The sequence below is a fragment of the Miniopterus natalensis genome, chromosome 6, assembly GCF_054644295.1.
Source record: "Miniopterus natalensis isolate mMinNat1 chromosome 6, mMinNat1.hap1, whole genome shotgun sequence".
Lineage (NCBI taxonomy): Eukaryota > Metazoa > Chordata > Mammalia > Chiroptera > Miniopteridae > Miniopterus > Miniopterus natalensis.
The window spans coordinates 73,064,155-73,077,287 of NC_142086.1; the positions used below are offsets into that span (position 1 = coordinate 73,064,155).

Below are 13,133 nucleotides of genomic sequence, written 5' to 3' on the forward strand. Positions count from 1 at the left end.
CGTTCTGCGCACGGCGCCCGGGTCGCGCAGTCACAGGACGTTTTGCCAGGTCTATCTTGGGGAGAAGGTAGCTCGTAAAACTCCCTCATTCTTGCGGCTAAAAACATCACAAGCCGGGCGGCTTGGGCCTGTTCTCGCTAAAAAGACCTTGGGGCCACCCTGACCTCTCCGGGGCCCCAACACGTAGGTCACCCAAGGGTGCCCCACACAGCCACAGCCGCCGGGGTCCAGCGCGAGGAGGGACCGTGGGCGGGGGCGCCGCGCCCCGGCAGGGCCCGAAGGGACTAGTTGGCACGCGCGGCGGGGCGTGGTGACGTCAGAGCGGAAGCGCACGCGGCGTGAAGCGGCTCCGAGCGCGGCGGTCACGGGAATATCCGTCGCGCCGAGGACGCTGGTTAGTTTCGCTCCGGGTTCCGGCTGCGTTGGGCGTGCGTGCAGCTCGCTGAGACTATGGCGTCCGGGCCTCACCCGACAGCGACCGCTGCCGCCGCAGCCTCATCGGCCGCCCCCAGCGCGGGCGGCTCCAGCTCCGGAACGACGACCACGACTACGACCGCGTCGGGAGGGATTCTGATCGGAGACCGGCTCTACTCGGAAGTTTCGCTCACCATCGACCACTCGCTGATTCCGGAGGAGCGGCTGTCGCCCACCCCGTCCATGCAGGATGGGCTCGACCTGTCCAGCGAGACGGACTTGCGCATCCTGGGCTGCGAGCTCATCCAGGCCGCTGGCATTCTCCTCCGGCTGCCGCAGGTCAGTGCTCGGGCCCGGGCCGCCGGGCGCGTCTCTTCTCCCCCCACCCCCGCTGTCTCCCGGTACCACCTGGTCCGGGCCCGGTGGGAAGGGCCCCCTAGGGCTTCCCAGCCCCGCGCCCCAACCGGAGCGGGGCGCCGTGGGCGGGAGGACGGGGAGGCGAAGCTCTCTCGGTGTTCGCGGTGGGGAGGGGAAGGGGAGAGAGCGGCGGCACAAAATGGCGGCGCCGCCTGGTGCGGGCCCGCCTGACCCCTGCGCTTCCGTTCTTCTCTCTCGGCTGCAGGTGGCGATGGCAACCGGGCAGGTGTTGTTTCATCGGTTTTTCTACTCCAAGTCTTTCGTCAAACACAGTTTCGAGGTAAGTACGGCGGGGGCGAGTAAAGGATTTCTTCATCCGGAAATGGGAAGGAGGGGGGCGGGTGGCGTTAGCGGCCAGCTTTCCCAGAAAGGAAGTGGCTGGGTTAGGCCTTTGTACCTAGTCCTCACCCACCAGGAAGTAGGGACGTTTTAATGTGTTCTGCGGAACGGATCCCGAGTCCTCTCATCAATTAGAATTTTCAGCCGAATGGGAAACTCCTGTGAGGCTGAGTTTGACTCTGGATTCAAAATTGAGAGATTAAGCAATGAAATAAATCATAGTTTTAATATGGCTGGTAAGCTTATGGCTTGGAAATTTCAGTTTAATTTTATTTCACCAAAGGTTGTCCCAATTGTGTCTTAAAGTTTCTTCATCAAAAGTTCGTTAGACTTTGACAGGGGTACTTTTTCCTAACTATAGGATAGTGTCGTAACCTAACAACTGTTTTTATTGGATCATTGGCTTTTTCAGATTGTTGCCATGGCTTGTATTAATCTTGCATCAAAAATCGAAGAAGCACCTAGAAGAATAAGAGATGTGATTAATGTATTTCACCACCTACGCCAGTTAAGAGGAAAAAGGTAAGATTGGCATTATTGAACACAGCATCTCTTACTACTGTACTGTGCACACCAATCATCAAATCAAAACATTCTTTCCTCTCAAGTTAAAACCCATGCACAGGAAAACTTATTTAGGTGTTGAAATTCACATAGGAACATACTGATACTTGATGAAAAACCCCACAATTAACCAGCTATCTAAAGTTTGTAGAGGCAGTTGCATTTATGGACAATCCTAACAGTGCTGTGAAGCAGTCCTGTGGCTTAAGATTAAACAAGAAAGGGAATACGTTTGGCTCAAGTGTGAGTGTGTTCTGTAAGTTGTTTTTCCCCATCCCTCTCTGGAAGACCGAAGGCTGGAAGTTTAAACACTTCAGTACAAGTTAATATTGTGGCACAGTTTTGTGTAGATTGTTTCTCTACTCGGAAGCCCCAGTTAACGCTTTATCAATTGAGGTTGGCTTTTGTTAGAGTACTTCTCAACATTGAACTACGATATATCGCATAATACCGGATCTGAAAGGACTGCAGGATGATAAAAGTTTGAAGTCAAAGGGATTAAACAGGTATTTTGTCTTGGTCAGATACAGTCTCAGCGAGTGGGTTAGAAAAATAACTTAATTGATTGGGTTATATTTAGATAAGGCCTATTTAATTTTCTTGTAAGAAAATAGAGACCAAAATAGTGTCTTACAGGTGTTGTGGCTATATCATAACACTTTATGTGGACATATGTGTTTATGTGAGGCAGTACCAAAAATTTTAGTTGCAGCACTTCTGTGTCTTCAGGCGACTTCTAGTACATGCTGCAGAAGGATATAGTTGGTGTAGATTAGTTCTTTTCCCTTTTTAAGAAATTGCGATGTTAGACAAATTTGTACTGAGTTTGAAAGGAAGTTACAAAAGGAGTTTAAGTTGTTCTGGGGGTTGGGTGTTGGTTAGTGCCAGCGTAGCGTCCTACATGAGTGGTTCTTATTGGCTGAATCTATAAGTTGGCGTAATAGAACTGTTCAGAGAGAAGCAAATAGTAAAGTAGCCTTAAAACAGTCTAGTTAAAAAGTCCAAAACATTGCTACTCAGATAGTTTTCACATTTTTTCAGTTTTCTTACATTTTTTTCCTGCCATCTTTTCTCATTCACCCTAACCATATCCAGGGCTAGACTAATTTTTTTTTTTTTTTTTTTTTTTTCATTTTAAAATATCTTTTAGCTTCTTGGTGAGGAATTCCTGGAAATTGGGAAGATTTCAATTTGGTATTTAGTATGGTGTGAGCTAAAATTTATATTTAGATACCTAGCTGATTCTTCAGGGTGTTCAAAACAAAATAGCTCTAGTGAAAAGGCTCTTTAGTGAAAGGATTCTGTGTTACCCTAAAGGAAAAGCTTTCTATCATTCTTGAATTATTGAGCCAATTCTTATGTTATCGCTTATTATGATTATCAACTTTGAAAATTTTCTGTGAGACTTTGAGCATTCTTCTTGATGTCAGAGTAGGTCTTAACTATAAAAGCCTTGGAATTTAATACATCTCACCTGACTGTTGTGTCTGATGTAACAGTGTGTTTTTTTGGGGGGTCATTACAGAGAGACTGATTCTGTCTCAATCTTAGAATTGACTATAGCATGAAATTTAAAAGGAGTTGTTAATTGCATGGAAGCCTTTTTTTTAAAGCAGGATGTAAAAGTGTTTCTATGCATATTACAAGTTTACTCAGACACGTAACTTGTATGTGTTATTAACTTCAACTCTTTTTTCCCTTGCAACCGACTATACAGCGACCAGCTACATTTACCAAAGCCTGGGTGATGTGGAGTGGTACATAGCGATGAAGCTGTCGTCATGGCAACAGTGAGTGAAGTATGGAAAATCCCCAAGGAGAAGCCAGTGCTCTGAGAATAGGTCACTGGAATCGGGGACTAACAGGTTGGCCACTGCTGAACCATTTAGAAAAACTCCTGTTTCTTGTTATAAGCTTTAATCTTTGCTGTCCAAGTTATTCAAACTATAGCTTAATATTTCCTTTTCATAGGTTAATGTTATTAGAAATATCAGTATGTAGTTAGGTAAAGTAATACCAGTTTATATTAATGTAGTTTATTAAAGCTTTAAATTGTAGTGTGAAGTAGAAAATTAAAAAGGCATCATTTTTTTAGCTTTTAGGTCATTGTTTTTCAGTCCTAGCTACACATTAAACTTATCAGAGGACCTTTTAGAAAGTACCAGTGCCCCCTTTGTTTTTTGTTTTTTTGGGGGGTTTTTTGGTAGCTTGATGATTGTCATTTAAGCTCCAAATAAATGGCTGAATGTAAAGGAAGGTTGCTTTTCCATTTTAATAGTTTTCAATTATAATTTGCTTTTGGGGTACAGCATATTCTCAGCAAATTAAGGGTTTTCTGTAGTTTTAAGGAGCCCACATTGATACTATAAGAGGCTTATATGTCTAAAAGGACAGATCTTCAGACTGGTGTAACCACTCATTGGTACATATGGTGTGGTATTTTCAACATGTATGTAGATCATGGATGAAAGTTGGAAGGGTGTTAAGTAATCTTGTCATTTAGTCCAGCCTCCCTTTGCAGTTTATTTTGGTGGTTCTTAAGGTAGTCTTCAGTTTGTTTTTAAACAATGCTAAAAAAAAGAAGGGTACTTTGCAGTAATGTTGCAAATTTCTGTGTATTGAGCAGCAGTCTGCCTCTTTGTAAACTCATTTCATTCTAATACAGTCCCTTGAACTAGTTCCAAATTTTCATGGTCTTTATATTACATGAGTGAAACTTAACCATGTTTGGACCTTCTAATCCCAATTTCTCTTTCTTCAAGGTGTATTTCAACTAAATCATGCAAAAGGAAAAATAGCTATTCTAAGAGGCCAGATAATAAACTTCCAGTGACTAAAGTCCAAGATTTCCTATTAAGACTAAAATTTGAAAATTGTTCTTTTTCATATAAATTAATTTGAAAAATCTGACAAAAGCTGGAGAGGTAGAGTTAGGTTTGGTTGTTTGTTGATAATGACTTTTTCCCCCTCTCTGAATAGATGGTTTCTTTTCAAGAGATCTAAAAATGCCACCTCTTCAAACTTTTTATCAGAAAGAAAAATTAACCTAATTGGAGAGGAAGACATTCTAGCAAACCTTAATTCAGTTTAATGTGCTTATTGCTACAGAAAGTACTAACTGATACTATGTTAATATAAATAAACCACTTGCTTAGTCAGTTTTCTTGAACCTTGTCTTGCTGATACATCTGGATAGGTTTTTCTTCTACAAAATCTTTTTTAGTTGTAAATTACATGTTTATTGAGCCTTTCCTGATTTGTGAGGTAAAACCAATTCTGAATAAAATGAAGCTGTTAGATTATACACTGACAAAGTTGACTTTGAAAACTGCAGGTAATAGATAGGCCTAAGCAAGAAGTTGAGTATATAGTTGAATTAATAGTGGATAATGGGTTTGGTTTCCTTAATCATTTGATGTTATTAGGATGTTGACACAAAAAAAGGGAAAGTAAAGATTGTGGCAGAGTAGATGGAAAAAAACAGTTCGTTTAAGCAGAATTAATAATTAAGCCTGATTTGGCACCACAAAGTAGCCTTAATTTGAGCAAGAGTTTAGCTGGTTAGTGACATAAAAAAAAAAGAAACTTAATACAATTTGAAGGCAACTCTTAAAGCAGGCCTAGTAAGAGGTATAAATGAATTTGTGCAACATAAATGGGGGTGGGGGGGTGGGGATGAGACAAAACTGCTTTTATAAAGTTTTATTCATGGTGCAGTTTTGTTGTGAATTGCAGTGGGTTAAGAGTTAAGGTGGTGTGCAGCTGTAAAACCGAAGGTGTCCTTTCTCCTAATGCCTGTTGGAGAGAGATTAAATAGTCTGAAGTGGATTTTAACTTCCAAATTTCTTGTGATGAAACCTGAAAAATCATAAACCTTAAGATCTTTGAGATATGTTTTCCTATATACATTTATTGCTCTTATTTGAGTTAAATTTTTTTTTTCCTCCAAACAGTTAATTTGTAGCCTATTGTCCTTATAAAAATGGATTCATTGTGCTGTTATATTAGAAATCAGCCCCTCCCCAATTGGCAGCCTCAAGCCTCACACCCCTTCATATCTGTAATAGGAACTGAACTGAGTGAAGGCCATTTTCAGCATTGTTAATCTAAGTAACAGCTATTTTCCATTTTGTCAGTGTTGCCAGCTTTTGTCTTGTTTAATGTAATTTGATAAAATAGCAAAGTTTGAAATACTCTAGTGTTCATAATTTTTAAATGTGAGAATGTGATTTCTCTGATAACGTTGCTACAGGGGTAGTTGATGCAGCTTATTTCACATTGTTTTCTAATCTTCAAGTGGATGTATTTAGATTAGCTTTTGATTTTAAAGTATGAGCTTACATTTTTCTGGATTTGCATTGCTGTGCATGGTGACTACTTTTTAAAAATAGAAGTTGTGTTCTGCCTGGGGCAGAAACTCTTGAATCTTTTGGCTGAAAATGAATATGGGGAAATATCTAAATGTCATATATATATGTGTGTGTATATATATATACACACACATATATATGTATAAAACATATGTAAAAAATAAATATATACACACCATACAATATCTTAACAAAAATGTATTTTTTGTTGGTTGGATCTACAAGTGTATCAAATGAAGGACACTAGGACATTTTATGGGCTTTTAAATGAAAAAGTCCAAGTCCTGACAACAAACTTCTCAGTAAGAAACTAATTTTGAACATAAGACTTACATAAAAATAAGAAACCAGTTTTTAATTTCAAGACTTAAATAAGATAGTCTTTTAATTCAGTGCGCTGTTTCTAAAGCATTGAACCACTGATTGATACATAGCCTTCTGTCTGCATCATAACTTTGGAAGCTATCAAAATTTAATCTGGCACAGAGACCTTGAGTGTTGTCCTGGTTACCTCATTATGGTCTTCCCTCCTCTTGCATTTCATGCTAAATACTGCCTGATAACTAAAACCAGACCAAATTTAGTCATGGTTTTTATTGATCACTTTGAGTTTTGAGTCTGATAAAATTTTCATAACTTTAATTGAACTAAGTCTTTAGTTTCCAGATTATTTTCTTTAACAGGTAGAGTCTTAGAACAATTTGTTTAAACAAATTGCCCATTTGGGGGAAATCTGGATTAGCTACCCAACCTTTTTCCCCCTAATTTTAATTTTGGCCATAGAGTAACCAAGAGTTGATGTTTCATAAAGTGAGTAAAATCACTATAATCTTAGGAGGTCTTATAGTAAATATTTTCCACAGCACATTTGTTTTGCCTTGCAGAGAGTCTGGAGACTAATAGGATTTGTGATAAGCCATCACTGAAATTAAGCAACATATACATAAAATATCCATACGGAAAAAACCAACAAGGATAGATCCAGGAGAATTAGAGTGAATTTTTTTCATTACAGGGTTGAGTTAGTTACTGTAGGAATTTAGTCTAGAAAGTATATATTTAATTAGCATAACTTGGACAGCACAAGATTAATGCCTTAACTTGTTTGCAGGAGTTTCAAAAGCTGGTTTCTGTTGCCAATAGTTGGTTGGAAGGGAAAAAGGAGATGCCACAAATAAAATTTTTTGGATGTGCAAAACAGTTTTGATTTTATTTCTTACAAACTATAGGACTCCAAGCCCCCTGATCCTTGATCAGAACTACATTAACACCAAAAATCAAGTTATCAAGGCAGAGAGAAGGGTGCTAAAGGAGTTGGGATTTTGTGTTCATGTCAAGCATCCCCATAAGGTGAGTTTTGTAGAGTTACAGAAATTATATTCGTAAGTATTAGGGGTTTCCTTAAATTTTTAATTTACATGAATTTATGTTTATATTTTAGAGTTAACCTTGGTTTTTAAAAGCATCCTTTTGGATTTTGAAATATATCAGAGAAATGAGAGTCAAAAAGACTTGGGTTCTAAATTTCACTCTTTATTGTGTAGGCAATAAATAAGTTCTTTTTGCCTCTGGTTAACCCAGTTTTCCCTGCCTAGAAATGGAGATTATGAAATAACTGATTTCAAGGAGTAAATGATACGTGTGTGTACATATGCGCAACAGAACATGGCATGCTACCTGTTGCATAGTAAAATGTTCAGAGTGTGGTGGCTGCTCGCTGTTACTGTTACTGAATGTTCGTAGGTTTCTCTAGCAGCGCTTGGCTTGCATGTGATTGACGTAGTAATAGCAAGATAGTTACTAGAATGGGTGCTCTGAGGGCAGGAGTATGTGCAATAGAAACTTGTCTCTGTGTGACCTTGGCAGGTATCTGTTCTTAGATTTCACATCTCTAAAATTGTAAATGGGAATGATGTAATACAGGTCTTGGAATACCTCACCTGAACTGAGGTAAAGCTACTTATGTGTAGTGTGATAAGCACTGTAGAAATATTTAGTCTTTGATTACTTATTATAATACCCACTTGGAGTATTACATTATATGTATCATGCCTATTGTATAACTTTAAAAACACAGTCTCTAGGGCTTGGGACATGGAGAATTGTACCATGGGAAATTAAATACTATAATCTTTTAGCTTTAACTTGTTTCAGGGCACAGTGCCTGCTACATAAAGTATTCATGAAAAATTAGGTATTTTTCATTGAATTCCAGTTTTTTTCCTGTACAATTTTTAAACATATTTTTAAACATAATTTTTTATGGAACCTAGTAGCATAACCCACATTGACTCAGGTACATTTTAGGTTGGTCTGTATTATTTATGCAGTTTATAGAAGAAATAAAGCTTAAATCTAACATTTTCAGTTACTTATATTCATTGAACTCTGTACTCTAAAAGAACCAACAATGTGCTAAATTGAGGTTTTTTTTCCCCCCCTTGTCCTTCAGATCATTGTTATGTATTTACAAGTCTTAGAATGTGAACGTAATCAAACCCTGGTTCAAACTGCCTGGTAAGTTGCTTTTTTTACATTTCTTTCCTAGCCAGGAAAACAGAAGCAGAAATAAAGTAAGTTTCATTTTCCCTTTCCAAAATAATGAGATGAGTTTCTTTTGGTGCTTTTTGTTTTTTTGTTTTTTAATCAAAAGGTAAATAATGCTTATTTCTGCTTCCTGTTTTCTTGGCTTGACTAATTACTTTTAATGGAGAACTCAATTTAACTTTGTTCTTTTTTCTACTCTTTAATTAAAGGGTAGTCCATGATGGTAAGTCATAGAACTCTGCCCTCTGCACTTCAGCCCATGACCTCAGGATGGCCTGATTGGCTGCCCTGCTCTCCAGCCAATCCAGTGCAAGCTCTCATCCGAGATTCACTGAAGTGGTCCATATCCATCTGGCAGCATCTTCTAGTTCTGTCGGGGTGTCAAAAGGATTTGTATATTTGCTTCTAGAAGTAACTATTCAACATGCCTATGTATTTAATGTATACCTGTAACTATCAAAATGAATAGTTCATTTTTGATAGGTTTGTTATCCAACCATTATGAATTAAGTAATTTTTTTTGTTAGGACTTTGACTAGATTTCAGCTTTCAGTATGTATAGCATGAATTCTTCCAAAGGAAACTATAACTTGTAGCTTAAAGTGGGCACCATTTCCATATTGGATGAATTTATAGCTGCTGGGCTATTGCAGACAATAACAGAATTAAGAATTACTTGATTTTTCAAAGCACTTTATAACTTGGACTTTTGAGATGCATATGTGTGATTTGGAGTAATGGCTTATTTAAAGGTAAAGTAAAACAAGGATTTGTGGTCCAGACATAACTACTGTCTCAAGACAGTTGGCACACAGGACTTAATTTTCATGTTCTGGACTATGACTGCCATGCTTCTTTTGGATTCAGTAAATATTAGTAATAGTAGAAAAGTCTCATTGCTTTTATAAAATGCATGACATTAAACAAAATAAAATGCATGACATTTTTAATATATGTTCTATAAAACAGATTTTACCGGATATCATGGGTAAGGATTTTTAAGAAACAGCCTTTTAAACAATTTGTAAAATTTCTTTAAATACTTCAGGAATGTTGTGGGGGAGGGTTCACTACTTAAGAAATCAAGCAGTTTATTAACTGAACTAGTTCATTGCTTTTATTTGTACTTAGTTTCAAAAAGGTATATAAACAAGGCTGTTTTATATATTTATTGCTCTTCACTGCCCTGTCTAGATTTTGTGAAGTAGCTCAGTTTTCATAATATAACTTGGTGAGTGCTTCCCTTTGTACCCCTGTCACAGTACTTGAGTTTGTGAAAGAACTTGGTTGACACTGCTTTTCATTGTGGATAAAGGAGAGATGGTCAATAATTAACGGCTTGAAGTATGGTTGGAGTGGTTTATGATTTCTGAAATTCAGCGTCAGAATTGAATTTTAAAGCATTGCTTTTCATTGAAATACATTTTAAAAACTTTCAAAGTAAATTCTATTTGGAATAATCGAATTGTTTTAAAGGAATTGAGTCATATATAAGAAAGCTCAAGAGTTGTTCTAGTGTTAAATTCTTCTCTCTTGTTGACTTTTGAGTTAAGAATTGTTAAATGCTAGAATAGGAGGGTATGAATATAAACATGAGAAGAAAAAAGAATAAAGTAGATTGAGTCTCCAATTTTATGTAAGCTTTAGAACTGGTTCATGTACGGAGCTTACAATGAAAATATTTTTCAGGAATTATATGAATGACAGTCTTCGAACCAATGTATTTGTTCGATTTCAACCAGAGACTATAGCATGTGCTTGCATCTACCTTGCAGCTAGAGCTCTTCAGGTAGGTATATATAGCCTGTTTTGTTTTATAGGATAAATTAGTCCTAATAGAAACAGTGAACATTTAGTCTAAACCACTCTGTTTCCATGGTTTAGATTCCATTGCCAACTCGTCCCCATTGGTTTCTTCTTTTTGGTACTACGGAAGAGGAGATCCAGGATATCTGCGTAGAAACCCTTAGGCTTTATACCAGGAAAAAGGTGATTCTGTTTTCTCATGTTTGTGCTAATACTTTCTCAGTGCTAAGACTCTAAACTATTGTGGAGAGATACTAACTTCATTTTCCTCCAACAGCCAAACTATGAATTGCTGGAAAAAGAAGTAGAGAAAAGAAAAGTAGCCTTACAAGAAGCCAAGTTAAAGGCAAAGGGATTGAATCCTGATGGAACTCCAGCCCTTTCAACCCTTGGTGGATTTTCTCCAGCCTCTAAACCATGTAAGATTTATTCAGAGTCTAAATGAGTTGGGCACTGAAGGTGTGTGGTTATTAGAAAGCTTTAGCATTTAACAGTTGCAAGGAAACAATGATGTTAAGAAGCTCTTAACTGTTTTCTCTTGACAGTCCACAAAGACATACCTGAAAGCATGATACTTTGAATTATGTTTGTAAACAACTTTTCATCCTTTGTTAAATCCAGTAGTTAGCATATCTTTATTATGTTTGTTTGTTTGTTTTAAGCATCACCAAGAGAAGTAAAGACTGAAGAAAAGTCACCAATCTCCGTTAATGTGAAGATGGTTAAAAAAGAACCTGAGGATAGACAGCAGGCTTCTAAAAGCCCTTATAATGGGTTAGTATACTTGAGTTAGAACTGGCCCAAGGAATCTTTTTTTGTGCTTAATTTCTAACATACTAAGCATGTAACTAAAATACTGTGGGTTTTTGTTTTGTCTTATTTTGAAGTGTGAGAAAAGACAGCAAGAGAAGTAGAAATAGCAGAAGTGCAAGTCGATCAAGGTCAAGAACACGATCACATTCTAGATCACATACTCCAAGAAGACAGTAAGTAAATAGTCTCTTAGGAAAAACTTATTTGGAATGTTTAAAAGTTACTCTTTAAAAAAAAAATTGAGTAAGTTAGGCTAGACATAGGCTTTTCACAAAAAGGGTAGCTTATGAGAAATGAGTTTGGAAATTTTTCTGCATGTATGGGGCTTTTTGTTTGTTGTGTGTATACCTTAGTGGCATTCTATTCTGTTTTTGCCAATTTTATTTTTTTGAGAAGTGTAGGGACTGGCCAAAGTGCTGTGGAGGTATATAATACCCTGTTTATAATGTGAAAACATTGTCTTTCTGATTTCAGTTAGAAAATGTGACTATATCGTTAACCACTTATTAACCAGTAAGACGACTATAGCCAAAGAATCTTCTAATTAGCTTTGTAATTAGATTGCTAGCTATTTGTGGCTCTTTTGCATGTTTGGGAAATAATGCAATAAAAAATATAGCTATCTAGAACATTCTGTAAAACTTGGTAGTTACTCTCCTTGGAATATAGACATGTATTACATTTGTTTAAGATTTGTCTGATATAATGAGGGGGGAGAAATTTAATAAAAGTCTTCAGTCTGGCTTATTGTCAGTACAGGCCTAATAGTTTTGTTTTGAATCTGTTATGAGCCCCATCAAAGTAATCTGTTCCCAGTAGAAATTGAATCTAAACCTCAAATTTTTATTATCTAAGTTATAATAATAGGCGGAGTCGATCTGGAACGTACAGCTCGAGGTCAAGAAGCAGGTCCCGCAGTCACAGTGAAAGCCCAAGAAGACATCATAATCATGGTTCTCCTCACCTTAAGGCCAAGCATGCCAGAGATGATTTAAAAAGTTCAAATAGACATGGTCATAAAAGGAAAAAGTCTCGTTCTCGATCTCAGAGCAAGTCTCGGGATCACTCAGATGCTGCCAAGAAACACAGGCATGAAAGGGGACATCACAGGGACAGGCGTGAAAGATCTCGCTCCTTTGAGAGGTCCCATAAAGGCAAGCACCATGGTGGCAGCCGCTCAGGACATGGCAGGCACAGGCGCTGACTTTCTTCCGTTGAGCCTGCATCAATTCCTGGTTTTGCCTACCTACATTGTGATGTATGGACTCATAATCAAAACATTAAAAGCAAACTGATTAGGATTTGATTTCTTAAAACCCTCTAGGTCTCTAGAAACACTGAGGACATTTTCTGTTGAAGAGAACTATGTTAATTTTTTTTTTTTTTTTTTTTTTGCACATAAAAATGCCCTAGCAGTATCTAATTGAAAACCATGGTCGGGTTCAATTGTACTTATAGTTGTCTATTGTTTATTGCTATAAGAACTGGAGTGTGAATTCTGTAAAAATGTATCTTATTTTTATACAGATAAAATTGCAGACACTGTTCTATTTAAGTGGTTATTTGTTTAAATGATGGTGAATACTTTCTTAACACTGGTTTGTCTGCATGTGTAAAGATTTTTACAAGAAAATAAAATACAAATCTTGTTTTTCTAAACTGCTTCTTTAAATACCTTATTTAAATAAATTATTTGAAAGACCAAAATTTTAATAGTAAAATGGCTGTACTGATTTTCTGGTAAACTTACTCTATTAGCTAGAGTTTGAGATTGTTGTCTGCATTGGGAGCTTTTGTAAAAGTCTTCCCTGTACATGTGGAAGACGCAAATGGGAGTGACACCCAACAGTAACATTAAATGTT

At 37.6% G+C, this 13,133-nt stretch overlaps 1 protein-coding gene across 1 annotated transcript; it reads left to right on the forward strand.

Moving 5' to 3' along the window:
* The first annotated feature begins 373 nt into the window (after positions 1 to 373).
* On the forward strand, positions 374 to 12,929 carry CCNL1 (cyclin L1). Its single transcript, XM_016222617.2, has 11 exons — positions 374 to 753; positions 1,037 to 1,111; positions 1,583 to 1,692; positions 7,334 to 7,454; positions 8,557 to 8,621; positions 10,341 to 10,440; positions 10,536 to 10,640; positions 10,735 to 10,876; positions 11,120 to 11,231; positions 11,345 to 11,443; positions 12,126 to 12,929. The coding sequence occupies exons 1-11, from the start codon at positions 451 to 453 to the stop codon at positions 12,472 to 12,474; spliced, it is 1,581 nt and encodes a 526-aa protein (XP_016078103.1). The 5' UTR covers positions 374 to 450; the 3' UTR covers positions 12,475 to 12,929.
* Positions 12,930 to 13,133: the final 204 nt, after the last annotated feature.